General features: G+C 46.1%; 1 protein-coding gene across 8 annotated transcripts in view; it reads left to right on the forward strand.

The window, feature by feature from the left end:
• Positions 1–21,147, forward strand: part of LOC126279103 (dachshund homolog 1-like) — an 854,344-nt gene that overhangs the window by 404,433 nt on the left and 428,764 nt on the right. For all 8 annotated transcript variants that reach the window (XM_049979575.1, XM_049979579.1, XM_049979577.1 and 5 more), the window contains one exon: positions 21,014–21,073. In XM_049979575.1, coding sequence (XP_049835532.1) covers positions 21,014–21,073 — 60 coding nt within the window. The remainder of the gene's footprint in view (positions 1–21,013; positions 21,074–21,147) is intronic.

A 21,147-nucleotide genomic window follows, 5' to 3' on the forward strand; every position in this document is an offset into this window, starting at 1 on the left:
GATAAATGTCCAACTGGTACCGGTGGGTACAGCGTACGTGGGGCCACTTCTTCAATCAGTAGGCCGGGGAGACTGGCTGTTGGTGAAAGCCAGAGTCGCCTCATGGAACGGAGATACAGTGCCAGCGCTCTGTGCTTGACGTGAGTGAGTCCAACACCGCCTTTGTCGAAGGGTAAAGTAAGCGTAACAAAACGGATCTTGAAAACAGCACCATCGTTCACCACGTGTCCAAACACTGCCTGTATCCTGGAAGCCATCGTGTCCGTTATCGGCAGTACATGGGCGTAATGGTTAAGGTGAGAAGCCATGTACACATTAACGTATTGGGCGCGTTGCAAAATGTTCAATGATCTGAATTTATTGAGACGAGCCTCTAAACGGAGTCGTCGTAAGACCATACGATACGTAAAGGCCGCCGTGCGTTGTATTTGTCGATGGAGTGATATCCCTAAACACTTGAGCATCGTGACCTTTGTCAGAGGTACGGCCAGACCTGCAGGCATTCCTCGTCCTACCTCCATGTAGCGTGATTTCCGAAGGTTGAGCACACTGCCTGCCACCGCCCCATACTGGTGGAGCCAGGAAAACGCCGTGTGTATTTCGTCACCAGACCGTGCTAAGAACATCACATCGTCGGCGTATGCACCACATCGAAAGGTTACGGAACGGAGGGTAAGTCCTTCTAAGCGTCGCCGTAGTCCGTGAAGAGCTGGTTCGAGGGCAACGGCGAAGAGCATGGCAGAAAGAGGACAACCCTGCCGGACGGACCTGTTGACACGGACGGGGGCGGACCGACAGCCGTTGATCATAATCCTCGTGACAGCCCCATGGATCAATCGAAGCACAACAGACGTCGTCAGACGCGGGACACCGATGTGTTCCATAACAGTACGCAGGAAACCATGGTTAACGCGGTCGAAAGCATGGTCGAAGTCCAACGCAACAAGAGCGCCTTGGAGGCGGCAAGTTTGCATGAGCGCCACCACGTCTCTATAGGTGCTTAAAGTCGTAAACACATTAGTGTCGCCCCCGAGGCAGGTTTGATCAGTGTGAATGGCCGCCATTACCGTAGGTTTGAGCCTCTCACGGAGCATGCGTGTCAACAGCTTATAGTCAGTGTTTAGCATTGTCAACGGACGAAAATCAAGAGGGCGACGGCCTCCGCCGGGTTTGGGCACAGGGATCAAGAGACCCTCAGTAAAGTCAGATGGTACCTGAAAATCGGCGTCCAGGAGTTCACTGTACATCCTGACCCACATTGGGCCCATGAGATCAAAGAACCGCTTGTAAAATTCAAGAGGGAGGCCGTCAGGGCCAGGCGTTTTGTTGGGAGAGCCACGCAACAGAGCCTCTCGCAGTTCTTCCAAAGTCACCGCCGACAGGAGCGTAGCATCATCTTGTAGGTTCCGAGAGACTGGTAGGTCAGATAGGACTTCCCTGACCCCTACATTCATGTGGGACTCCCTCTCGTAAAGAAGTTTATATGACTGTGTGAACGCTCGGACGATATCCATTTGTGCGTCAACGCGTCGCCCGTCCTCCGTCTCAACCTCGGTAATGAGCTGCCTCTTGCGTCTTCGGCGTTCTTGAATGATATGGTGGAGGGAAGGTCGTTCACCACGAACATCATCAGTCGTCCTCGCTCGCACCCGCACACCCGCAAGACGTACGGCGTTGATACGAAGCAATTGTGCCTTGACGCGTTGTACTGCTGATTGTCGCTCTGGCGACGGCGGTTGTACAGCCAGTTCGCGGAGCGCAGTATAGTAAAAATCAGTAGTCGCAGTATACCAGCGCGCTCGATCGCGTCCATAGCTGACTAATGTTCGGCACAGTGCGGGTTTTGCACACCGTAACCACCATTGAAGTACAGAACGGTAGGCGGGTAAACGCCGGTGGCAATTGCTCCATGTGGACTCGACTGCGCGTCTGCAATTTATCTCATCAAGAAGGGCCACATTGAGGCGCCACGGACCCCTACTTCGGCGGACGCGCTGGCGGGGAAGGGTGAGAGTACACACATATGCGAGGTGATCCGTGAACGCTGCCGGCCACATCTCAGCGTCGACAACGGCCGATCGTAGGCCGCGGGTGACGTAGACTCGATCCAAACGGCTCGCGGAGTGACTAGTAAAGTAGGTGTGTGCTCGACGGTCGCCGTGTTGGATGATCCAGGTGTCCAACAAGGCCAAGTCCTGTACAAGTGCCTGGAGTGCCGGGCAGGTGGTATAGTGTGGCTCCTGGTCGGATGGGCGGAGCACACAATTAAAATCGCCGCCTACTACCAAGTGGTCGGTATTGCCCTGGAAGAGCGGGGCTATATCTTCGGCAAAAAAGGTGTGCCGTTCTCTCCTTTTGCCGGTGCCTGAAGGAGCATATAAGTTCACCAGACGTACTGTACCAATCGTGAGTGCGACCCCCCGGGCCGACGGTAAATAGGAGACATCAGTGGCCATTATCCCTTCCCGCAGTAGAATCGCCGTACCTCCGCCGCCCACATCTGCAGGCATAGTGTAGGCGTCATATCCGTAGGCATCGAGACAGAGTCCTGATCGGACTTCTTGAAGGAAAACAACGTCCAGATCCGCAGCGCGTAACGTATCCTTCAGCATACGGGTCTTGACATCAGATGTAATGCCATTGACGTTGATCGTGGCGAGGCGGTATGCCTGGTCCATCAAGTCTCGGGAGGTGACCATGGTATGACAGGAGGGCAGTAGTCGTGTCGTGGAGCGCCGGTCTTGCGAAGTGCTAGGCAGCGACGAGAGGTGCTCATGCCGTCCTAGGCGTCTGTCGCCGGCCGCGTAGACGCTGCCATCGGCATCGGTGCATCGTCTTGGTTCTGAAACGCATCCTGCAACTCCATCTCCTGCGCCCAGTCGCCCAGGGACGTTGACACCACTGGATCTCGAGAGGCAGACGGAGGCAAGGGTGCATCCCCGGTGACGGAGCTGCGGTGATCTCCCGCATCCCCATGTGGTCCAGACCCAGCGGTAGTGGGAGAAGACGTCAAACCGTGTGAGACGGTAGGGTCGCCTGTGTCGGCGCGGTGGAGCGGTTGAGGCACCTCGTCATCCAGCGGTGTCGCCTCGGGCTGTTCTACGTCGTCGGTTGTCTTGCGCCGCTTCTTATGACGCTTGGGTGATTTCTGCTTACGCTGCCGCGCCTCTGTTTCCGACGTAGGGCAAGGGGAGGACGCTGCATCCTGTGCTTCAACTTCCATCGCACCGTCGGCGAGCCGTTGTGACGGTGCGCCGGGGTCCGACGAAAGGACATCAGTAGCATCAGCACTGAAAGACGCTTGGGGCTCCGTGGAAGCTACTGCAGGGTCCTCCAAAGCTCGCACCAATACAGTGGGGTCGTCATATACAGCTGGCGTCTCCCGTCTCGCCGCCGCAACGTACGTAATCGGCAGAGAGGTCGGTGTCGACGGACGAATCTGGTCGGTCGTGGGTGTCTGCGCGAGACGGCGTTGCAGGCATTCGGTACGCATGTGTCCCGTCTGGCCACAACCGGAGCAGGTTCTCGGCTGACCGTCGTAAATAATTATTGCCCTGCAACCAGCGATCGTGAGATACGAAGGAATATGGCGATGCAGGTCAATACGGACTTGTCGCACCCCGTTAAGGACAGGGTAGGTGTCGAAGGTCTTCCATTTTTCGGCCGTGTGGCCGAGAACTGTTCCATAGGGTCGAAGAGCAAGGGTGACCAAATCCGCTGGAACTTCAAAAGGGAGCTCAAACACGCGCACATTTTGGATTCCCAATCCAGCACGTTCAAGCGTCACCACACCCACGTTTCCGTCTGAGTGGCAGAACCGATAACCTGCCGTCGAGCGTCTGAGAAGTTTGTCACATGCTTCGTCGTCAGTGAACTTAAGATATACGACGCTGGAGACAATAGATAAGTGGATACCGATCAGCTCGTTAGGATCAACATGTACCACATCGCGTAAAAAAACGCTCTACTTCGTGGGCCTTGGGTCTAGAGTACGTAGTGTCGAACTGCAGCTTGATCGTGGCTTTCCGATACGAAAGAGCCATCGTGTGTCAGGAACGTGACGGCAATACGTAACACTAGCGCGCCGGCGCGGTAAACAACAACACACCCGGAAACGCGACACGGAGCGGCCGGGACGTACCGCACCGCTCCACAGCCAAAGGCCGACTGCTATCGGGGCAGACGCCTCAACTGTTGAAAACGGAGCTTGTACATTGGTGTCTGTCTGTCTAACTGTTAAAACACTTTTTCTCGGGAACGAGTAGTCGTATCAAGTTGAAATTTGTGTCACATACTAAGGGACACGTTTACTTGGCGGTGTAAAAAACTGAGGTTTCTAAGTTATTGGAACCAATAGATAAGGCCAATCGCGTAACATATTTTGTTGCAAACCCAGTCATCAACACCTGTAGGGTAAATCGTTTGCCTAGAATCATAAAATTTGGCAAGAAGCAATGTTTCACAGTCGAAGTAAACGAGAAGTCCGAAAACTGGTAAGTTGTAATTGTCCCACACGTAAAGAAAAGTGTTGTCTTATGTTATCTGACCGTCTGTCTGTTCAGCCGTCTGTTAAGACACCTTTTCTTTCTGGAACGGGTAGATGTATCAAGTTGAAATCTACGTCACATACTAAGGTCTTATGGTCCCTTGGCGATGTAGTAAATGCAAGGTTCTAAGTTAATGCAATAAAAAGATATGGCGATTTATATAAAATATTTTGATACTTGCAAACTCACCTATGAAAATCTATAGCGTATTGTTCGTCGACCAAAACTCATGAAATTCAGGTGGAAGCACAGATTTACGGTACAAGTAAAGGAAAAAGGAAAAATCCGAACATTGCAAATTTGTATCACACAAAAAACATTTCTTTTGTCATTTGTTAACTGACATCAGTCTTAAAATTAAAACATTACCGAAAGTCTTGGAATGCCCAGAACCGATATCTAGACAGTATAAATGTCAACAACAGGCAAGATTCGTCGAAACTTTCGCTTGCCATGATGGATGAACTATCTATAAACGTAGTTAAGTTTGTCCGGAACGCTTGATGAGTGAGTCCTAATCGCACTTATCTGGAATGTACGTCTTGGAGTTTCCTCGCAGTCTTCTTTCAAAGCCCCAGAAGTACTTATGAATAACCTTGTTTTAATATTGTGTTTCGCATTGGGACTCCAACTCGGAACCTTCAGTTTAGCGGGCAGTGTCCATGACCTGCCCTCACTTCATGCCTTGTAAGAGCAATGCCAGTGAAAAGCAGAGTTTGAATCCCACTCTGGCAAGCATGTTTAATCTGTCACGAAGTTTGAAAACGACGCTCATTCCATTCCAGAGTGTAAGCTTCATTGTTTGTAAAAGCTCTAAAATACAGTAAAGTTGCCCCGAGCTCGAAGATTAAATACAACCCAATTTAAGGCTCAGAACCATGGTATAGCCGCTGGTTGATAAAATATAATAATACATTATCAACAACCGTTATAGTTGCGTTGTTTTATTAGGCTAGTGAAGCAATATAAAAATAACGGCTGTTGGTACAGTATCATTACATAGCCCGAAGATTGGTTTGAACACCACCATACTTTGCTACACCTGGTCCTGTTGTAGGCGGTATGCCGCTGCCTTCTTCCGATCTCTCAATTGATTTACCTAGCCAGTTTAATGTGGGCTCCGAACTGTGATCCAGGTTGCCATGCTTCACATACGGTATATCTGCCAATGCTAGACGTGAAAAGGGTGATAAGTAACAGTTACAAATATTCTGATTTAAAACTTCCCCTTCAAAAATGAACCTGTTCAGTTTAGAGTCATTCAAAGAAACGCAGGACAGACTTGTGCAAGTTAACTAGGAACAACAATTACTACCTGATGATGGAATGCATTCTTCGAAACTGAAATAATATATGCAAATACATCATAGTCACAGCCATAGGGTTCTAAAAGTATGTAAATTTATCGTGATTCCAAGCAGGTGAGATCGTCGAAATTGTGCAGTGTTTCGATGAGCGTCAGTCACTCCTATCATCATCTGGTCTACGTGCTATGAGTGACACTCGCACAAGTGTCGCGCTATTTCATTAAAGTCACACAGCTGCGAATCCAGGACATTTTAGTTTGGTTAGTTCGCCGGAAAAGACAATATAGAGGTGTAAAATATACTAATGTTGACGCAGAGGTTCACAGAATTTGCCGACTTCAGCTGCTGCTCTCGGACAGACACAAGACAGCAATAAACATGAAACTGTGTCTGCAACAGTTACCTTCGATAACAGAAATTGTCTTTCTCATGCACGTCAACAATAAGTAGTTTTACCTGCTCCAACATATATATGAAGACAGCGATGTCTTTGATTGTGTAATCGAATAAATGGTGATGTTTCTACCCTCAGACTCACTACATTCGTTGGCTATATTACTGAGCGTTAACCTCTCTGTACAGTTTCGCTCTGACTGCCTTGCCAGATTTTCTGGTAAAATATAGCAACGAGATAGCTTAGCAGGATAGTAACTGTATAATAACTAGCCAGCGCACTTCCACAGTTAGATTCAGGCAGTCTTATATGCAAAGTAAACATCTCGCATGGAGAAACAAAGCACACAACGAAAACGATTCATAAGAGTAACGTTACTGGTAGAGTTTTTCACAGCTGTTTGTGGTATCCGACGTGAAATATACTAGAACGTTATCTCATCAGTGAACACAACAGAACGCGTGGCCGCTCTCATTCTCTCATTGGTTGTTGTTCTGATAAAAACTGTCAGTCACATTGTTCGTCTGAATCATCCTGTATGTATATACTGTGAGAAGTTTCTCATGCCTCAATGTTTCTTTCACGTTACGATGGGCCGAAGATGGTGACACGCTAACCATTAAGTTACGGAGGCAGATAGGACCGTGATAATCCCAGACTAGTCGCAGTTTCAGCTGTAATAGATCATGTGTTCCCCAGGGAAGCGTCCTGGGATCTCTACTGTTCCTGATCTATATAAATGACCTGGGTTACAATCTGAGCGTTCTCTTAGACTGTTCGCAGATGATGCTGTAATTTACCGTCTAGTAAGGTCATCCGAAGACCAGTATCAGCTGCAAAGCGATTTAGAAAAGATTGCTGTATGGTGTGTCAGGTGGCAGTTGACGCTAAATAACGAAAAGTGTGAGATGATCCACATGAGTTCCAAAAGAAATCCGTTGGAATTCGATTACTCGACAAATAGTACAATTCTCAAGGCTGTCAATTCAACTAAGTACCTGGGTGTTAAAATTACGAACAACTTCATTTGGAAGGACCACATAGATAATATTGTCGGGAAGGCGAGCCAAAGGTTGCGTTTCATTAGCAGGACACTTAGAAGATGCAACAAGTCCACTAAAGAGACAGCTTACACTACACTCGTTTGTCCTCTGTTAGAATATTGCTGCGCGGTGTGGGATCCTTACCAGGTGGGATTGACGGAGGACATCGAAAGGGTGCAAAAAAGGGCAGCTCGTTTTGTATTATCGCATTATAGGGGAGAGAGTGTGGCAGATATGGTACACGAGTTGGGATGGAAGTCATTACAGCATAGACGTTTTTCGTCGCGGCGAGACCTTTTTACGAAATTTCAGTCACCAAATTTCTCTTCCGAATGCGAAAATATTTTGTTGAGCCCAACCTACATGGTAGGAATGATCATCAAAATAAAATAAGAGAAATCAGAGCTCGAACAGAAAGGTTTAGGTGTTCGTTTTTCCCGCTCGCTGTTCGGGAGTAAAATAGTAGAGAGATAGTATGATTGTGGTTCGATGAACCCTCTGCCAAGCACCTAAATGTGAATTGCAGAGTAGTCATGTAGATGTAGATGTGTCATGAAAATTCCGAGTATTTTAATCTGCTGCGTATAATTATGTAGCACGTTGTGCGCCACGAAATAGCTGTACCATAGATTTAAAAAAAAGATCTTCACATCACACACGTTGTTCGAATTTCGTGCTTGAAAAAGTGCATGTGGGTCCCATGACACCGTGTGTGCTACTCCTAACATTAGCTAACGCAAGGGACCTCCTTTAAGTGAGGCACGAACTGTCTGCGATGCAGAAAAATCTGTCGCCAAAGTATCGCCAAGCTGGAAAATTGTATTACGCTTAAACAACACACAATAATCTTATAGAAGGGATGTGCCAGATTTCGGTTTTCCTGGGGAGAGGAAGAAGCCCCGGAGAATAGCTCCCTTAAACCGCTGAGCACACAGTTGAATCAATAGGGCTTCACGGTAAGGGCCACGCGCCTTCTCTGCCATTGTTACGTAATTGACGAAGAAAAGGAATGAAGTCTCCAGCACAGACGAGAAGAATTTTCTGCCAAGGTACGACAGAAAATTAATCTACGCTATCTAGCGAAGTAGTGAGCGTTCGGTCGTAATTTTGAAGTAGACATTGAACTTTGGCGTAAGGGAGAGCCCATTTAGTGAAGACAAGATTGGGTAATGATGATGCTGTTGAGAGCTTATGCCCCGAGCACAGTTAAAAAAAGAAGAGAAGCCGTGAGCAGCATCCATTTTTCAGTAAGTTGGCACGAGAGCTGAAGATTGTTAGTTTGAGAACCCAGCTCAATTTTTTCCTGGAAAACATTTTCTAATTCGCACAGAAATACGTTCGCTAAGTTCGATTGACTCCATTACCTCACTCGCTAAAATAAAACCAAATAACGACAGAAACTGTTCGTGTAAGAGGATTCATGCTTGTTCACGTAATCTTGCCATCCTGAATGTTCCTTAAGTAATTCCACAAATAAAAAGATGCTCTAAGGAAATCTGCTCCAAAATATTTAGATTCCAACCCTTATCAAGAAACATAATCAACAGCTAATGGATACTACGGAAGCCAGAATAGGAAACAAAATATGAGGAAGAACCTCTAAATCAATCCTAATTTCCTTAATCCGTGTTAGCTGCTCCTTTCTTCTTCGAGAAATGGGTGAATATTTTGTCTGGTTAGTCTATGTTTCGTTCGTTCGGTATAGATGACCAAGAAACATGAGCCACCTGCTAGCCATTGTCTCCGAAATTCTTTCCAGTGTTTGGTAGACTTGCTTTGTTCTTTCCCTCCGTCTCCAGCTCAAAACTGCTCCTCCGATTTATCTTAAATCGTCCTTCCAGCACGTCTAGCTTTTTCAGCTTATGACTTACCATGAGGCATTTACCGGCGTAAAGATATTCTCCCACGGCTCAAACAGAAATGTCCTTATTTGTAGTCGTTCAATACCTCCTATTAATTATATCTAGTGTAACCCTCCCCCTCACACACTCACACACACACACACACACACACACACACACACACACACACAAACACACACACACTTGAGTAATTTCTAGGATGAGTGTTTTTAATAGTGCTTTTCCTTTGTAGGCTTGTTAGATTTTGCCAGTATCGCCCCAACAAATCGAAGTCTGTCCTGTGCTTTAGCCTGTCATTCTATTTCATATTCCCACAGATCATTACACCGAGATATTTCTAGAGTCGACCTTTTCCAGTTGTGACTCATTGATATACTCCTTTTTAGAGTTTTATTACTTGAACAACTTTATATTTCGTAACGTTTAAGGCTATTTACTAATGTTTGCACCACTATGAAATCTTATCAAAATCTGCAAGAATTACGTTATCGCTAACACAGTCTTCCAGCTCATTCATATTTAAAATTACACTGGGGAGCACCTGAAGCTACTATTGCATCAGTCGATTTATTATTATTTTTATTTAGTTATTTTTTCGGCATTTGCAAAGGCTATCACCACATAATGTATTAACTACATTATTCTTATAGCTCTGTACTGAATTGCAGTATTCTTTACACATGCTCTTATGACGCTATACAATATTACACTTATTATGTTAATGCATGATGTCTGCTCTTTCGGACCAGTGTGGAAGAAAAGACACCAAGCATTCGTATATTGGGTCGCCTCTATGGACAATGAATCCACCACCTTCAGTGTGGATGCACAATTACGTTAGACCTCCTGCGGGAATCTCAAATGTAGCGAGCATGGAGGACGTGGACGGAGACTGTGAAAAGCGGCTCTAGATGCGAATGTGGTTCCGCTGGGAGGCGTGCAGAGAGAGTCAACGGAATGGCGATAAACTGTGCGTGCGAGTGTCACAGCGGTTAACGCACATGCCTAGTAGGTAGGAGATCCCGGGTTCCAATCGCGGTCCTGCACGTACTTTTACTCGCTACTGCTGATTCCGCATTAAGGCCCGATGCAACTGATATCAACAGTTCCTTCCTTTTCCTTTCCTTTCTCCCTTCTCCACCTTCAGTTTCCATAACTAAACATATTATTTATCCACTCTGTCAGAGTGTCTGTTTATTCCCTTCTCTACACTCCCCTTAGTTGTGTGCTTCACTCACAGAGTATGGTCCACTGACTGGATATCCTCGTACTCGTATTCAAGGCTGTCTAATAGACCCCACTTCTTTACCTCTACCAGCACTAGTTATGGCACGAATCCAACGGTCTTCTTGTAGGGGTCGTGATACGTCGGTGACTTTACATCGAATGTAGTACGCTGCGCCCTTCCACCCCAGAAATCCTCAAGCAAGTCACAGTGTTGCTGTTCCAAGTTATGACATCGAAGAGCCTCATTTAAGTGACTAACCTGGACGCAGTTGCCAGTAGTTACCGTTGTCAAGGACAGGAATGCAGCTCATGTGGAGGTCGAGCCATGAGCAGCGGGAGAGTCGACAGGTGTTCGGAGTGGGTGAGACCCCCTGGTCCTGCAGGGTCAGAGGTCGCGACCCACTGCTGCGACACCCGGGCAGACATCGCTCTGCCGCCCCGAGGCGCCAGTCGTACGGCTTTAAGCTCGCAAATCCACTTAGTTCGCTTGCAGCAGACACTCGACAAAATTCTTTTGGCCTCCCCTGCCCTCACTCCACCATCTTAACTCAGTTAGACAATCGGCGTAGCTGACGACGAGGACTCTTCCCGTGTCTACCTTTTCGCTCCCTCGCTGCTCGCGCCTCTTATCCAATTTCTGGGGCGCTGGCAGCTTTCCTCTGGACTCCCGTCCTTCTAATGGTATCAAGTTACCGTCGCGAGCTTCCGCTTCGGTATATCTGAGACTGCTGTCACCCTCTCCTTGTGATTCACTGGAAACGGCACTTGGAAAAAAAAACTCCAGCTTCGCATAGTAATACAGAAATCGTCCTTCATGAAGTTCCTGCTGTTACTGAAATCTCTTATTTTCTGTTCTTTCCCTATTGCCTTCTTCGCTTATGCCTATCAGTATTACGAAGGTGAACATTTCTTAAGTGACATAACTGCAGCCAGCCACAATTTTTGAATGAACAGTTTATTTCATCGTCAAGAGTTTCAGACCTAGACCAGTCGTCTGAGGGCAGCGAGGACTTCTCATGAAGGTTCGATTCATGTATGTGTGTCATACCTAATCGTGAGACGAACTGGGCTGCAAGTGACATACCAGTATTGTACGAGAAATCCTTCATGGCCTCTGATGATGGGCCTAGACTCGAAACTCATTACAGCGAAATAAATCGTTCTTTCAAAAATTGTGGCTGTTTGCAAATTTTCTCCCACGGAACAATCGCCGAAAACAACGGGCTGTTCAGATGCCATCGTGGATAAAATAATGTCCACTTTTTTCTCATTCAACGATTTTCCGTCGTTCCAGATAGAGGAGTTATTAGTTCAGGCAACATTTCATATTATACTTGCGGACTGTTATTGTTTTTCGCAAGAATTACGTGATTATTTTCAAATCGCTAGTATTGAAGCTCACGAGCTATTTTGAAATTGAGTTGAAAAGTACTTTAATCGGAGATGATCCTTGGTGTACACAGAATTTTAATGTTACGTATTGAATTATGTTGAAATTGCTGCTTATCTAACTGTTCATCAAATACAGGTTCTTTGCCGTGTTTTTCCGTTGCCCTGGATCATGTTAGGTACGAACTTGGAAAACGATTCGCCACTTAGTGATTCCTATGAGATTATTCGTCATGTACTAGTAGCTAGTAAAGTGACGAGGGAAGTTCCACAGCTATAGTCCATGCAAATTGAGCTTCTTTCACATTCTATTGTCCATCTGAGCGAATATTATATTGCATTTGACTGAGACGTCGACAAAACATTAACCAGTAATCTTCCTTCTTCGAACGTTATTGGTGTCTCCCCATTTGTCGGTAACCAAACTTACTATAAAAAATTCGATTAGATGAAGGTGTGATAGGCGATCGACTCTCAAAAATGGAAAGTGCACATGGTTTTAATAAAAACTTTTACACCAGACGGTGCATGTCCTGGCATTCCAAAATAAGGCACTATAACACTGTGCTCAAAACAGAATGCCTGTACGCTAGTGAATGCCTGTCGATGAACAACAGTCTAGCGAAGGAGATCCCGGGAAGGAGAAACGTACAGGTGATCGCGGTTGCGATCCACACGGAGCCCTTCTGGAAACTTCGGAGCAACAAAGAAATCCACCAGAATGTGCGGAGGACTCGGAGACCACGAGGAAATGGAGGCTGATATTTCGTGGACATTTGTTGTGAGTGGGCAGACTAACTAAACAAACACTGCATTACCTCTGGAACAAGAAGACCACGACAACGTGGATTAAAGAACCTCAGACAGATCTTCAAAGGTCCAACACCCCGTAAGGGTTTCGAAAATGACAACAAAGTCTGGAAGGGTTTCAAATCGAAAGAGAAACTAGAGACCGGAAGGAAATGAACGGAAGAACAAAAGCAACAGGAAAGCTACCTTACGAAGGAGTATTGGAGACAGTGGGAGCTCCTGATAAAGAGGACAAAACGAAGTCTTTGGGTGATGCATACCTTAAGAGCTATGAACACTTCGTCATCTTCGATACTGCGAAATAAATCTCTTCTGCTGAAAGCTCTTTGCTTTCCATGTTTTGTGAGCAACCATAACAAAAAAAATGTTCAGTAAACATTGGTTCTGTAAGAAAAACCTCCAGAGTTAAGCGCACTTCTTCAGTAATATGTACGTGTTCGACAGTAGTGAAGATGAACAAGTCCGCATAGCTCCTAAGGTATCAATTTTAGATCCCATGTTTTCTACACTTACATGCTTTGAATAGTAGTTCCTGTCATACCCCTGAATATAGACCAACCATCTGGGCACCCCTGCATAAGTGAAAAGCAACCACAGGTCTCGTGGTTTCGTACTGTAAGAAGCGAGACGTCTAACGTCGTTTCTACGAGGAATGAATACATGATCCATCAGGTCGAAACGCGCTAGCATACCCGGCGCATGAAGTATGCGCTTTCAGCAAAAGATCTAGAGGAGCAGCAACTGTGTCTTTCTTCTCAGAACAGGCTCATTTTTTCACGTTCGTACCTTCAGCCGCGTTATGACAAAGCGCGTTGTTAAGAGAAGAAGAAAGAAAGAAAAAAATTTCGGAGAGCCGCTGAGCCAGCTGTTGTCTGAGGTGTCGCAAAGGCTGACTGGCTAATTCTGTTTACCTGAGGAGGTAGCGACGGAAAGGCCGGCGTCTGATGAAGTGAGATTAACGCAACGGCACCGAGCGCACGTCTCGCATAGAAAGGCGCCAACCTCCCAGCTGGGGCGTTCTTCACGACTCGTCCGATTATGATTTATCTCGCGCGAGCGTCGAAAATACGCCGGCAGCGCGGAGGCGCAAAGAGCCGAACGTCTCCCACGAAGGGAATTTTTAGTGGGAAAACGTATTTTCTTTGGCGACGGAGGGGATTGTGTCGGAGACTGGCAAAATCTAAAGCAACGGTCTCGTTGATGAACGGCCACAAAAGATGACAAGTGTGTAGTGTGAGCAGCACGTAGAATCTGGAACCCGTTTCTCAAACAGTGTGACCTAATAGCTAATCGCTGCCGACATCTCGGGCAAAATATTCTAGGCTGCCAAATAGCTTCAGTTCGGTGGGCGATTCTGAAATCGAACGTTTTCACTGACCACGACAACAGATATAGAAACAGGCTTATCCAATTTTACTTAGCCTATCTCTACAACATTATAGAAGCCTCTCGTGTACGTAGGCGTTCCGATTGCCGTTTGACCTCTAGGGTATCATTACACTGGTCAGGAGTATATCCGTTATGAACGTGAAACGGCAGAAAAACCAGTTTGTTGAATTTTCTAGATTTTCAGCAAAAAATTTACCGCGCTACGTGGCTGTCAATTTCATTTGTACGGTAGATCCGACGCTACTGCTCAAGGGATCTCTGTCACTGAACGACTACATAAGTAAAAGTGGAATGCGAAATTTATTACGTATACTGACAAAGCTTGTTTTCCGTGACTTTGTTGGCAGATAGGAGGCACGAAGTGAGAAAAGAGGCACAGAGTGTGAGAACGACAATACAGGTTCAAAAATGATTCTAATGGCTCTGAGCACTATGGGACTTAACTTCTGAGGTCACCAGTCCCCTAGAACTTAGAACTACTTAAACCTAAGTAACCTAAGGACTTCACACACATGCATTCCCGAAGCAGGATTCCAACCTGCGACCGTAGCAGTCACGCGGTTCCAGACTGAAGCGCCTAGAACCGCTCGTCCACCCCGGCTGGCGCCTATGCTGCTGTAAACGACGGCACATAAGATTAGCCGGCCAGGCAGGAAATGTTGCCCGATCACCAACGACACATTCCTAAATGTTAACACTAGCGTGCCGTGTCGATGGTACCACTTGGGTTCCCATAAACCCAAACGTGTGAGATGTGGGTTTTCACAATACCGTCACTAATAAGTCAAGTAGCAACACGTGCACGAGTGTCTGTCGGTCATTCCCATATTGTTTTGCGTGATATAATCACGCTGTCTCCCATGGGTAATGCCCACACATGAAGTGGATACGAGCCACTGTTCCGCTTGAAAAGTGTCTGGAGCCGTGGCAGCCAGTTCAGATACGACATGCGCTCATTGTGGGAACTGGTAGGCAGAGCATAAGGCCACGTTTATGTTGGAGTCTCGCTGCTCCCAGTCGCAGGCCTGATTGGTTGCTTCAAGGTCACTCTTCGCTTCATACGGTTATGTCTTCCATTGCACATTGTGTGGTTCTTTAGTGGATAGAGGAGCGAGAAACAGATGCTTTTCATGGACAGAGAATTCAGATATTAATTCATGCTACGCCTAATATCAGGTAGCAAAAGTAATACTTCTGAAGTTTCAGCGTCACTTGCTAACAGTAGATCTGAATGTACGAACAAATGCAGATACAAAATATTTATAAATCTGTCACTCTTCAGTGCACTTTATATTTAGAGAACATGGCCACTATTAAAGCCTGTAAATGTTATCCTACTGGTAAATGCACCGAATGGGCTCATTGTATGAATGTCCGAATGTAAGTACACCCGCCGCTGAGCTCCGGACAGGGGATGCTTGCACGCCATTGGCAGCGGCGTAAACGTTCGTGCAGCGGTGGCAACTGTAGGAAACGCGGCTGCGTTTAACTGACGGCGCGCATGTTTGTAAGTCCGGCCGGCCGATGCCGCGCACATCAATGAAAGTGAAGTACTCAACTAACTGTGAGGATGTGTCAGCAGCGAAGCTGCAACATTAACCTACAGTGCTACAGCATTGGCATGATTGCACTAGTGCATACGTCGTACCGGGGAGACCATTGGTTTATGGGCCTATGTTTATTAGGATCATTTGCTCGTTTCATTGCCCCCTACACTCTCTTTTTGTTTGTACCTATAATAGTCGTACACCGTACACAGGGTGATTCCATGGCGATGGTACAAACTTTCAGGGATGATGCAGAAATGTAAGTGTATGAATTTGAGTTAAGGGATCCTGGTCCTAAAACGACCGAGTCGTAAGTTATAAGCGAAATTAATTCTGATACCTCTGACAGTGCAATACATGAACCAGCGCTGCTGCTAAGACTGTAGTTAGGTAGCTTTCAGAGGTGGTTCAAATGTGTGTGAATTCCTAAGGGACCAAACTGCTTAGGTCATAGGTCCCTAAAATTACACACTACTTAAACTAACTTATGCTAAGAACAACACGAACACCCATGCCCGAGAGAGGACTCGAACCTCCGGCGGGAGTGGCCGCGCAGTCCGTGACATGACGCCTCAAACCGGCGTGGTAGTAGGGACCAAAACAAGAGCAAAATGTTCTAGTAAACATAGGCTTTGAAAAGCATACCTGAAGAGCTAAGACGACTTGTTCATCACGGATATTGTGAAACGGATCTCTGTTCTACTCTAAGCTCTTTGGTTTCCATATTTTCGCAGGAGATAGTAGGGACCAAAAGAAGAAAAAAAAGTTTCCAGTAAAGTTGGACTATGAAATGCTTGCTTTACGAGCTATGACCACTTGTTTAGTAGAAGAGGCGCATGCAGTGGTAGAGATGAACAGGTGCTCTTACCTCTTAAGTTGTACATTTTAGGGCCCATGTTTAATAGTCATTTTTCTCTTTGTTTAGTCTATACTACCATCTCTGGATCTTGCCAATCACCAATTTAAGCAACAGCAGTACAGGTACATGTATTTCACAGTCAGATACACCTGAGCGATTTTCGCTTATAACTTTCGACGTGGTCGTTTCCGGACGAGGGTCCCTCACCTCAGATTCCTACATTTACCTCTCTCTACCATCACCAACTGCGACATAATCGCGTGTACAAACAGTGGTCCAATACTGTAAAATGCTTTTTTATTCCAGTCTCTGATCGCAATTGAATTCTTTAGGCGATGACCGGTTTCAATCTGTAATGACCATCTTCAGATCCTTTTTGCACCATGTCCTAAAGTGATACGGCCATAATGGCATCGTCAAAATATATAAATGTATTCAGCATAGCATTGTCACATAGATTTTAATTTCTACACCATATTTTAAATCTATGTGACGATGCTATGCTGATTATATGTTTTGACGATGCCATTATGGCCGTATCACTTTAGGACATGGTGTAAAAAAGATCTGAAGATGGTCATTACAGACTGAAACCGGTCATCGTGTAAAGAATTCATTTGTGATCAGAGACTGGAATAAAAAAGCATCTCTCTATCATCACTGAAAGTGTGTAACATCTTCACGGAGTCGCCCTCTGTATCGTCAGAGGTGTAGTAATAAGGTCTTAGACGCGACTCCAAAATGGCATAAAACAGTTATTTGTACCTCGTAGAGACACAACTAATCAGCAAGTAGCGTTCTGTTTATGTAGTGGCCAGATATGTACAGGATGATGGGATATGGGGGGAGGGGGAGAAAGAGGCGGGGAAGGGGAGGTTTGGGGTAAGGACAGGCGCTGGTGTAAGTCTGTGTGCGTGTGTGTGTGCGCGTGCGTGTGCGTCGTGTGGGTGACAGAGATGAATGCGTCGGCTGGCTGCCACCGTGGATTAATCACTGGGGTCAGGGCTTGGCGCGGGGGCGGCAGCGCCGCTTTCTCACGGATTGCCGCGTTCTGCATGGCGCGTCTCGCTGCCGGCTCCTTCGGCTCCGTCCGCTCCGCGACGGCAGCCGCAGCATCCCCCTCCCCGCCCCCGCCCCCACCATCCCCCTCTCCTCCATCCCCCACCCTACCCCTTTTACCCCTCCTGTAATCCTTCTTATGAAAGATTTGCATTTTAATTAAAAGCAAAGTGATGAAATGATAATCAACTCGCACACGCGCGGTTCACCCCCTTCTTTTCCTTTGCCGCGAGTTTCTCCTTGTCGGTCTTCGGAGAGAACGGAAGGGATGTTTCGCGGGCACGATCTGCAGCGCCGCACTGCTGCGGACGTCCCCGTGTTTCCCCACGGCTACCCCTTGCGGACGAGGGGGTTGAGCGCCGAGAGGGTTGCGGGGCGCGTTAACGGCGCCCGGGCCCGGGACGCAGGTAGACAGAATGATATATTCCTTGTCTCTTTGTATACAAACAAAGCCCGTGATATTTACACAGTCAATACTCGGGCATCCTCCCCAATCTTCTACGCTCATATAGTCCGAGGAACTGACGGCAAAAGACCAACAAGAATCAATCATCTCTCGTCTCCCCGCCTCATCTCCTCCACTCCTCGGCCGCACCTTCATTACGTCACTCCATTTTTCATTCGTTCTTCCTCCTGAGAGAGTTTTCTTTCGTCCTTTTTTATTTATCCCACAGACGAGCAGCTAATCAAAAAAGTAACCCTCGCGGTCTGTAGCGCCTGTGACAAGAAAAGAGACGTGGAAAGAAGCCGAGAACTGTGTAATTGGTGCCTAACATCCTTCTGTCCTTACTGTCATCTTGACTAAACAAGTCATCGTCATTAACACCGCCACAGATTTACATCGGATACTCTTTAGTAGTAGTGTCGGAGTTGCTTCATGTTGTCAGTTGGTGGCACTAGCGTTGACTCGTAAAGTCAGAGTTACTCCGGAACGAGATTTTCACTCTGCAGCGGAGTGTGCGCTGATTCCTTCCTGGCAAATTAAAACTGTGTGCCGGACAGAGACTCGAACTCGGGACCTTTGCCTTTCGCGGGGAAGTGCTCTACCGACTGAGCTACCCAAGCACGACTCACGCCCCGTCCTCTGCTGCCAGTATCTCGTCTCCTACCTTCCAAACTTTACTGAAGCTCTCCTGGAAGGTAGGAGACGGGATACTGGCACAAGTAAAGCTGTGAGGACGGGGCGTGAGTCGTGCTTGGATGGCTCAGTTGGTAGAGCACTTGCCCGGGAAAGGCAAAGGTCCCGAGTTCGAGTCTCGCTCCGGCACACAGTTTTAATCTGCCAGGAAGTTTCAGAGTCACTCGTTCGGGACCTATTTCCCATCGTTGTGTGTCCTCCACATATGAAGAACCTAGTGGTACAACTGCGAACATTTGTGTGCTAGATTCCTACAAATCAAAAAAATATATAAATTAAATTTAGAAAATAGCCTTTAGATTAGATAAACATTCTAAAAAGTACATAAAATAAGATAAAAATATCACTCAAATTGAAATGGTTCTATTTATTAAATTCTTGATTTTATGATTGGTGAAGCTCATTTTCTGGCGTCCAATAAATAATGCAACATTCTTCACTCTACCAATTTCGGTTGCAAATACAGAATTTGTTGTGGGGCATCGTGAAATATTCCCGCTTCAGCCCTTATAGTCTGATGAAGTTCCGATAGGTGGCGGCGCTATCAGAATGGCGTCTGTAGTGGAGGTGCGTTCATAGCATAGAGCTGTCACTGACTTTCTTTTAGCGGACAACCGGAACATCGCACATGTTCATATACGCTTGCAGGATGTCTACGGATAACTGGCGACAAACAAAAGCACGGTGAATCGTCATAATTGCAGCAAGGTCGTGCAAACCTGTCCGTTCTCCCGCTTGCTGGTCGGCCGCACAAAGCTGTAACTCGTGCAGTGTTATCATCAGGGAATTAAAGAAACGAGTTCTCAGTAAGATAGCGTAAGGCTGTCGCACTGAATGGAGATTATGTTCAAACATAGGGTTTTGTTGTCAAAGACTGGTGAATAATACGGTGTGTTGGAACGATAAATAAAACGAACCTGCTTCCAGAAAAAAAAGTGTTGCCTTGTTATTGAACGCTTTTCATAGAAAAATGTTTCAGGGATGCGTTGTATTGTAAGTTTGTAAAATGCTTGACAATTGTGTGACGGCGAAACTGCATATAGGAGAGTAAAAACTTAAACGGCCATAAGAGAAAAATGACACTTCCCTCTCTATGTTGATAGGACATCTGGTGCCATACGGCTCAGAATACACCCTCCGCGACTTCGTCTGTCGAAATTTAAAGAGTCGCATTCATGGTCGATTCCATATTCTCTACGTTACTGCTCAATCAAAACGGAGCACGCCTTCCCTCTTTCAGTAGACGCCATCGGCCATAAGTAGATAGTGGGTGTTAGATTCTTGGTTGTTCGTTCCAAGAAACAATCCCAAGAGAGATGGCTCTACAAGGTCCTGCCAATAATTAGGGTGATGCTTGTACAGCCCCTCCGAAACATGGCGGGAGACCAAGTGCTGCTAACTCATTACTTAACAGATCTGATATGTTGTCGTGGATGAAGGAAGGTGGTCAGAAAGACAGGCGTACTCCTCAGTATGTCACGATAACTGATGGGACAGCTGTACATTCACTGTACAATGCAACAGACAGTATAAGTAACTCTTCGAAAATGTTTGCTGGCGACATTGGTGTTCATGAAGATGCTTCGTCACTAAAAAAAGTGCAAAAAAAGTCCACAGAACCCAGAAATACGTACAGAAATATAGTCCACTGAACGTCTCGTCGTAGTGAAGGAATCGATGTAAAATGAACGAAAATGTAAGTGGGATAAAGGTGAACAGCAGAGCGCAGTCGATTTCTAGACTCCTGAAGAAGTACACTGTTCGTATAAATTAAGTCACCATTGAACCACGTCCACACTGCTCTCACAGGCAATACCAGTGTATTCCCGATCCGTGAGCGTTTTATTATCGAATCGGGCGTTTTCTTCAGGTCAGAAATGAACTTGGACTTAATGTAGCAAAAGGAAGGTGTAGTCCTATACAATCTCGCAAAAAATAAATTTGACGTTCTGACAATCGATTTTTCACTGAGAATGCGGACAAAAATGCTGCTCTCCGTGAAACGGCAATAACATAGAGCAAAGCGTTATACATTGAAACTGTAATTCGTGCTACGCCTCATCGTTTCGGAATGGGATAACAAAATACGCTGTGAAATTTGAGTGGCACACTGCATAGAGGTCTTGGATGAAATTCCAATGTAAAATGCTTGAAAATGTGTATTTAGTGATTTAAATAGACAATTTATATTTACATATGAAATTGGTAACATTATGACACTGGAGTATGCTTGCTGATGTAGAGCACCATAAGACAAGACATATAAGCCACTAAATTAAGAGAATATGATGATAAATATTATATAATTAATTAGTATAATTTAGTGGAATATGGCCCAAATATAGAACTGCCTGGGCCATTAAATATCTAATGGCCATGCCAGAGCGATAAATGCAGTGTGAATTTTCCATCCTGGCAATAACACCAAATAACATGTTTTAGGTCCGGTATTTGGGAAAACTGTCGGGCTGCCTACGAAGACATCGTCAAACATCTAGAAAGGTAGGAAGAAACAAAAGTGCCTATAAAAACGCTTGTAAATGAAAGTGTGAATGGTGTGCCTCCTGTAATCGGAA

This window comes from Schistocerca gregaria, chromosome 6 (assembly GCF_023897955.1).
Source record: "Schistocerca gregaria isolate iqSchGreg1 chromosome 6, iqSchGreg1.2, whole genome shotgun sequence".
In the NCBI taxonomy this organism is placed as follows: domain Eukaryota; kingdom Metazoa; phylum Arthropoda; class Insecta; order Orthoptera; family Acrididae; genus Schistocerca; species Schistocerca gregaria.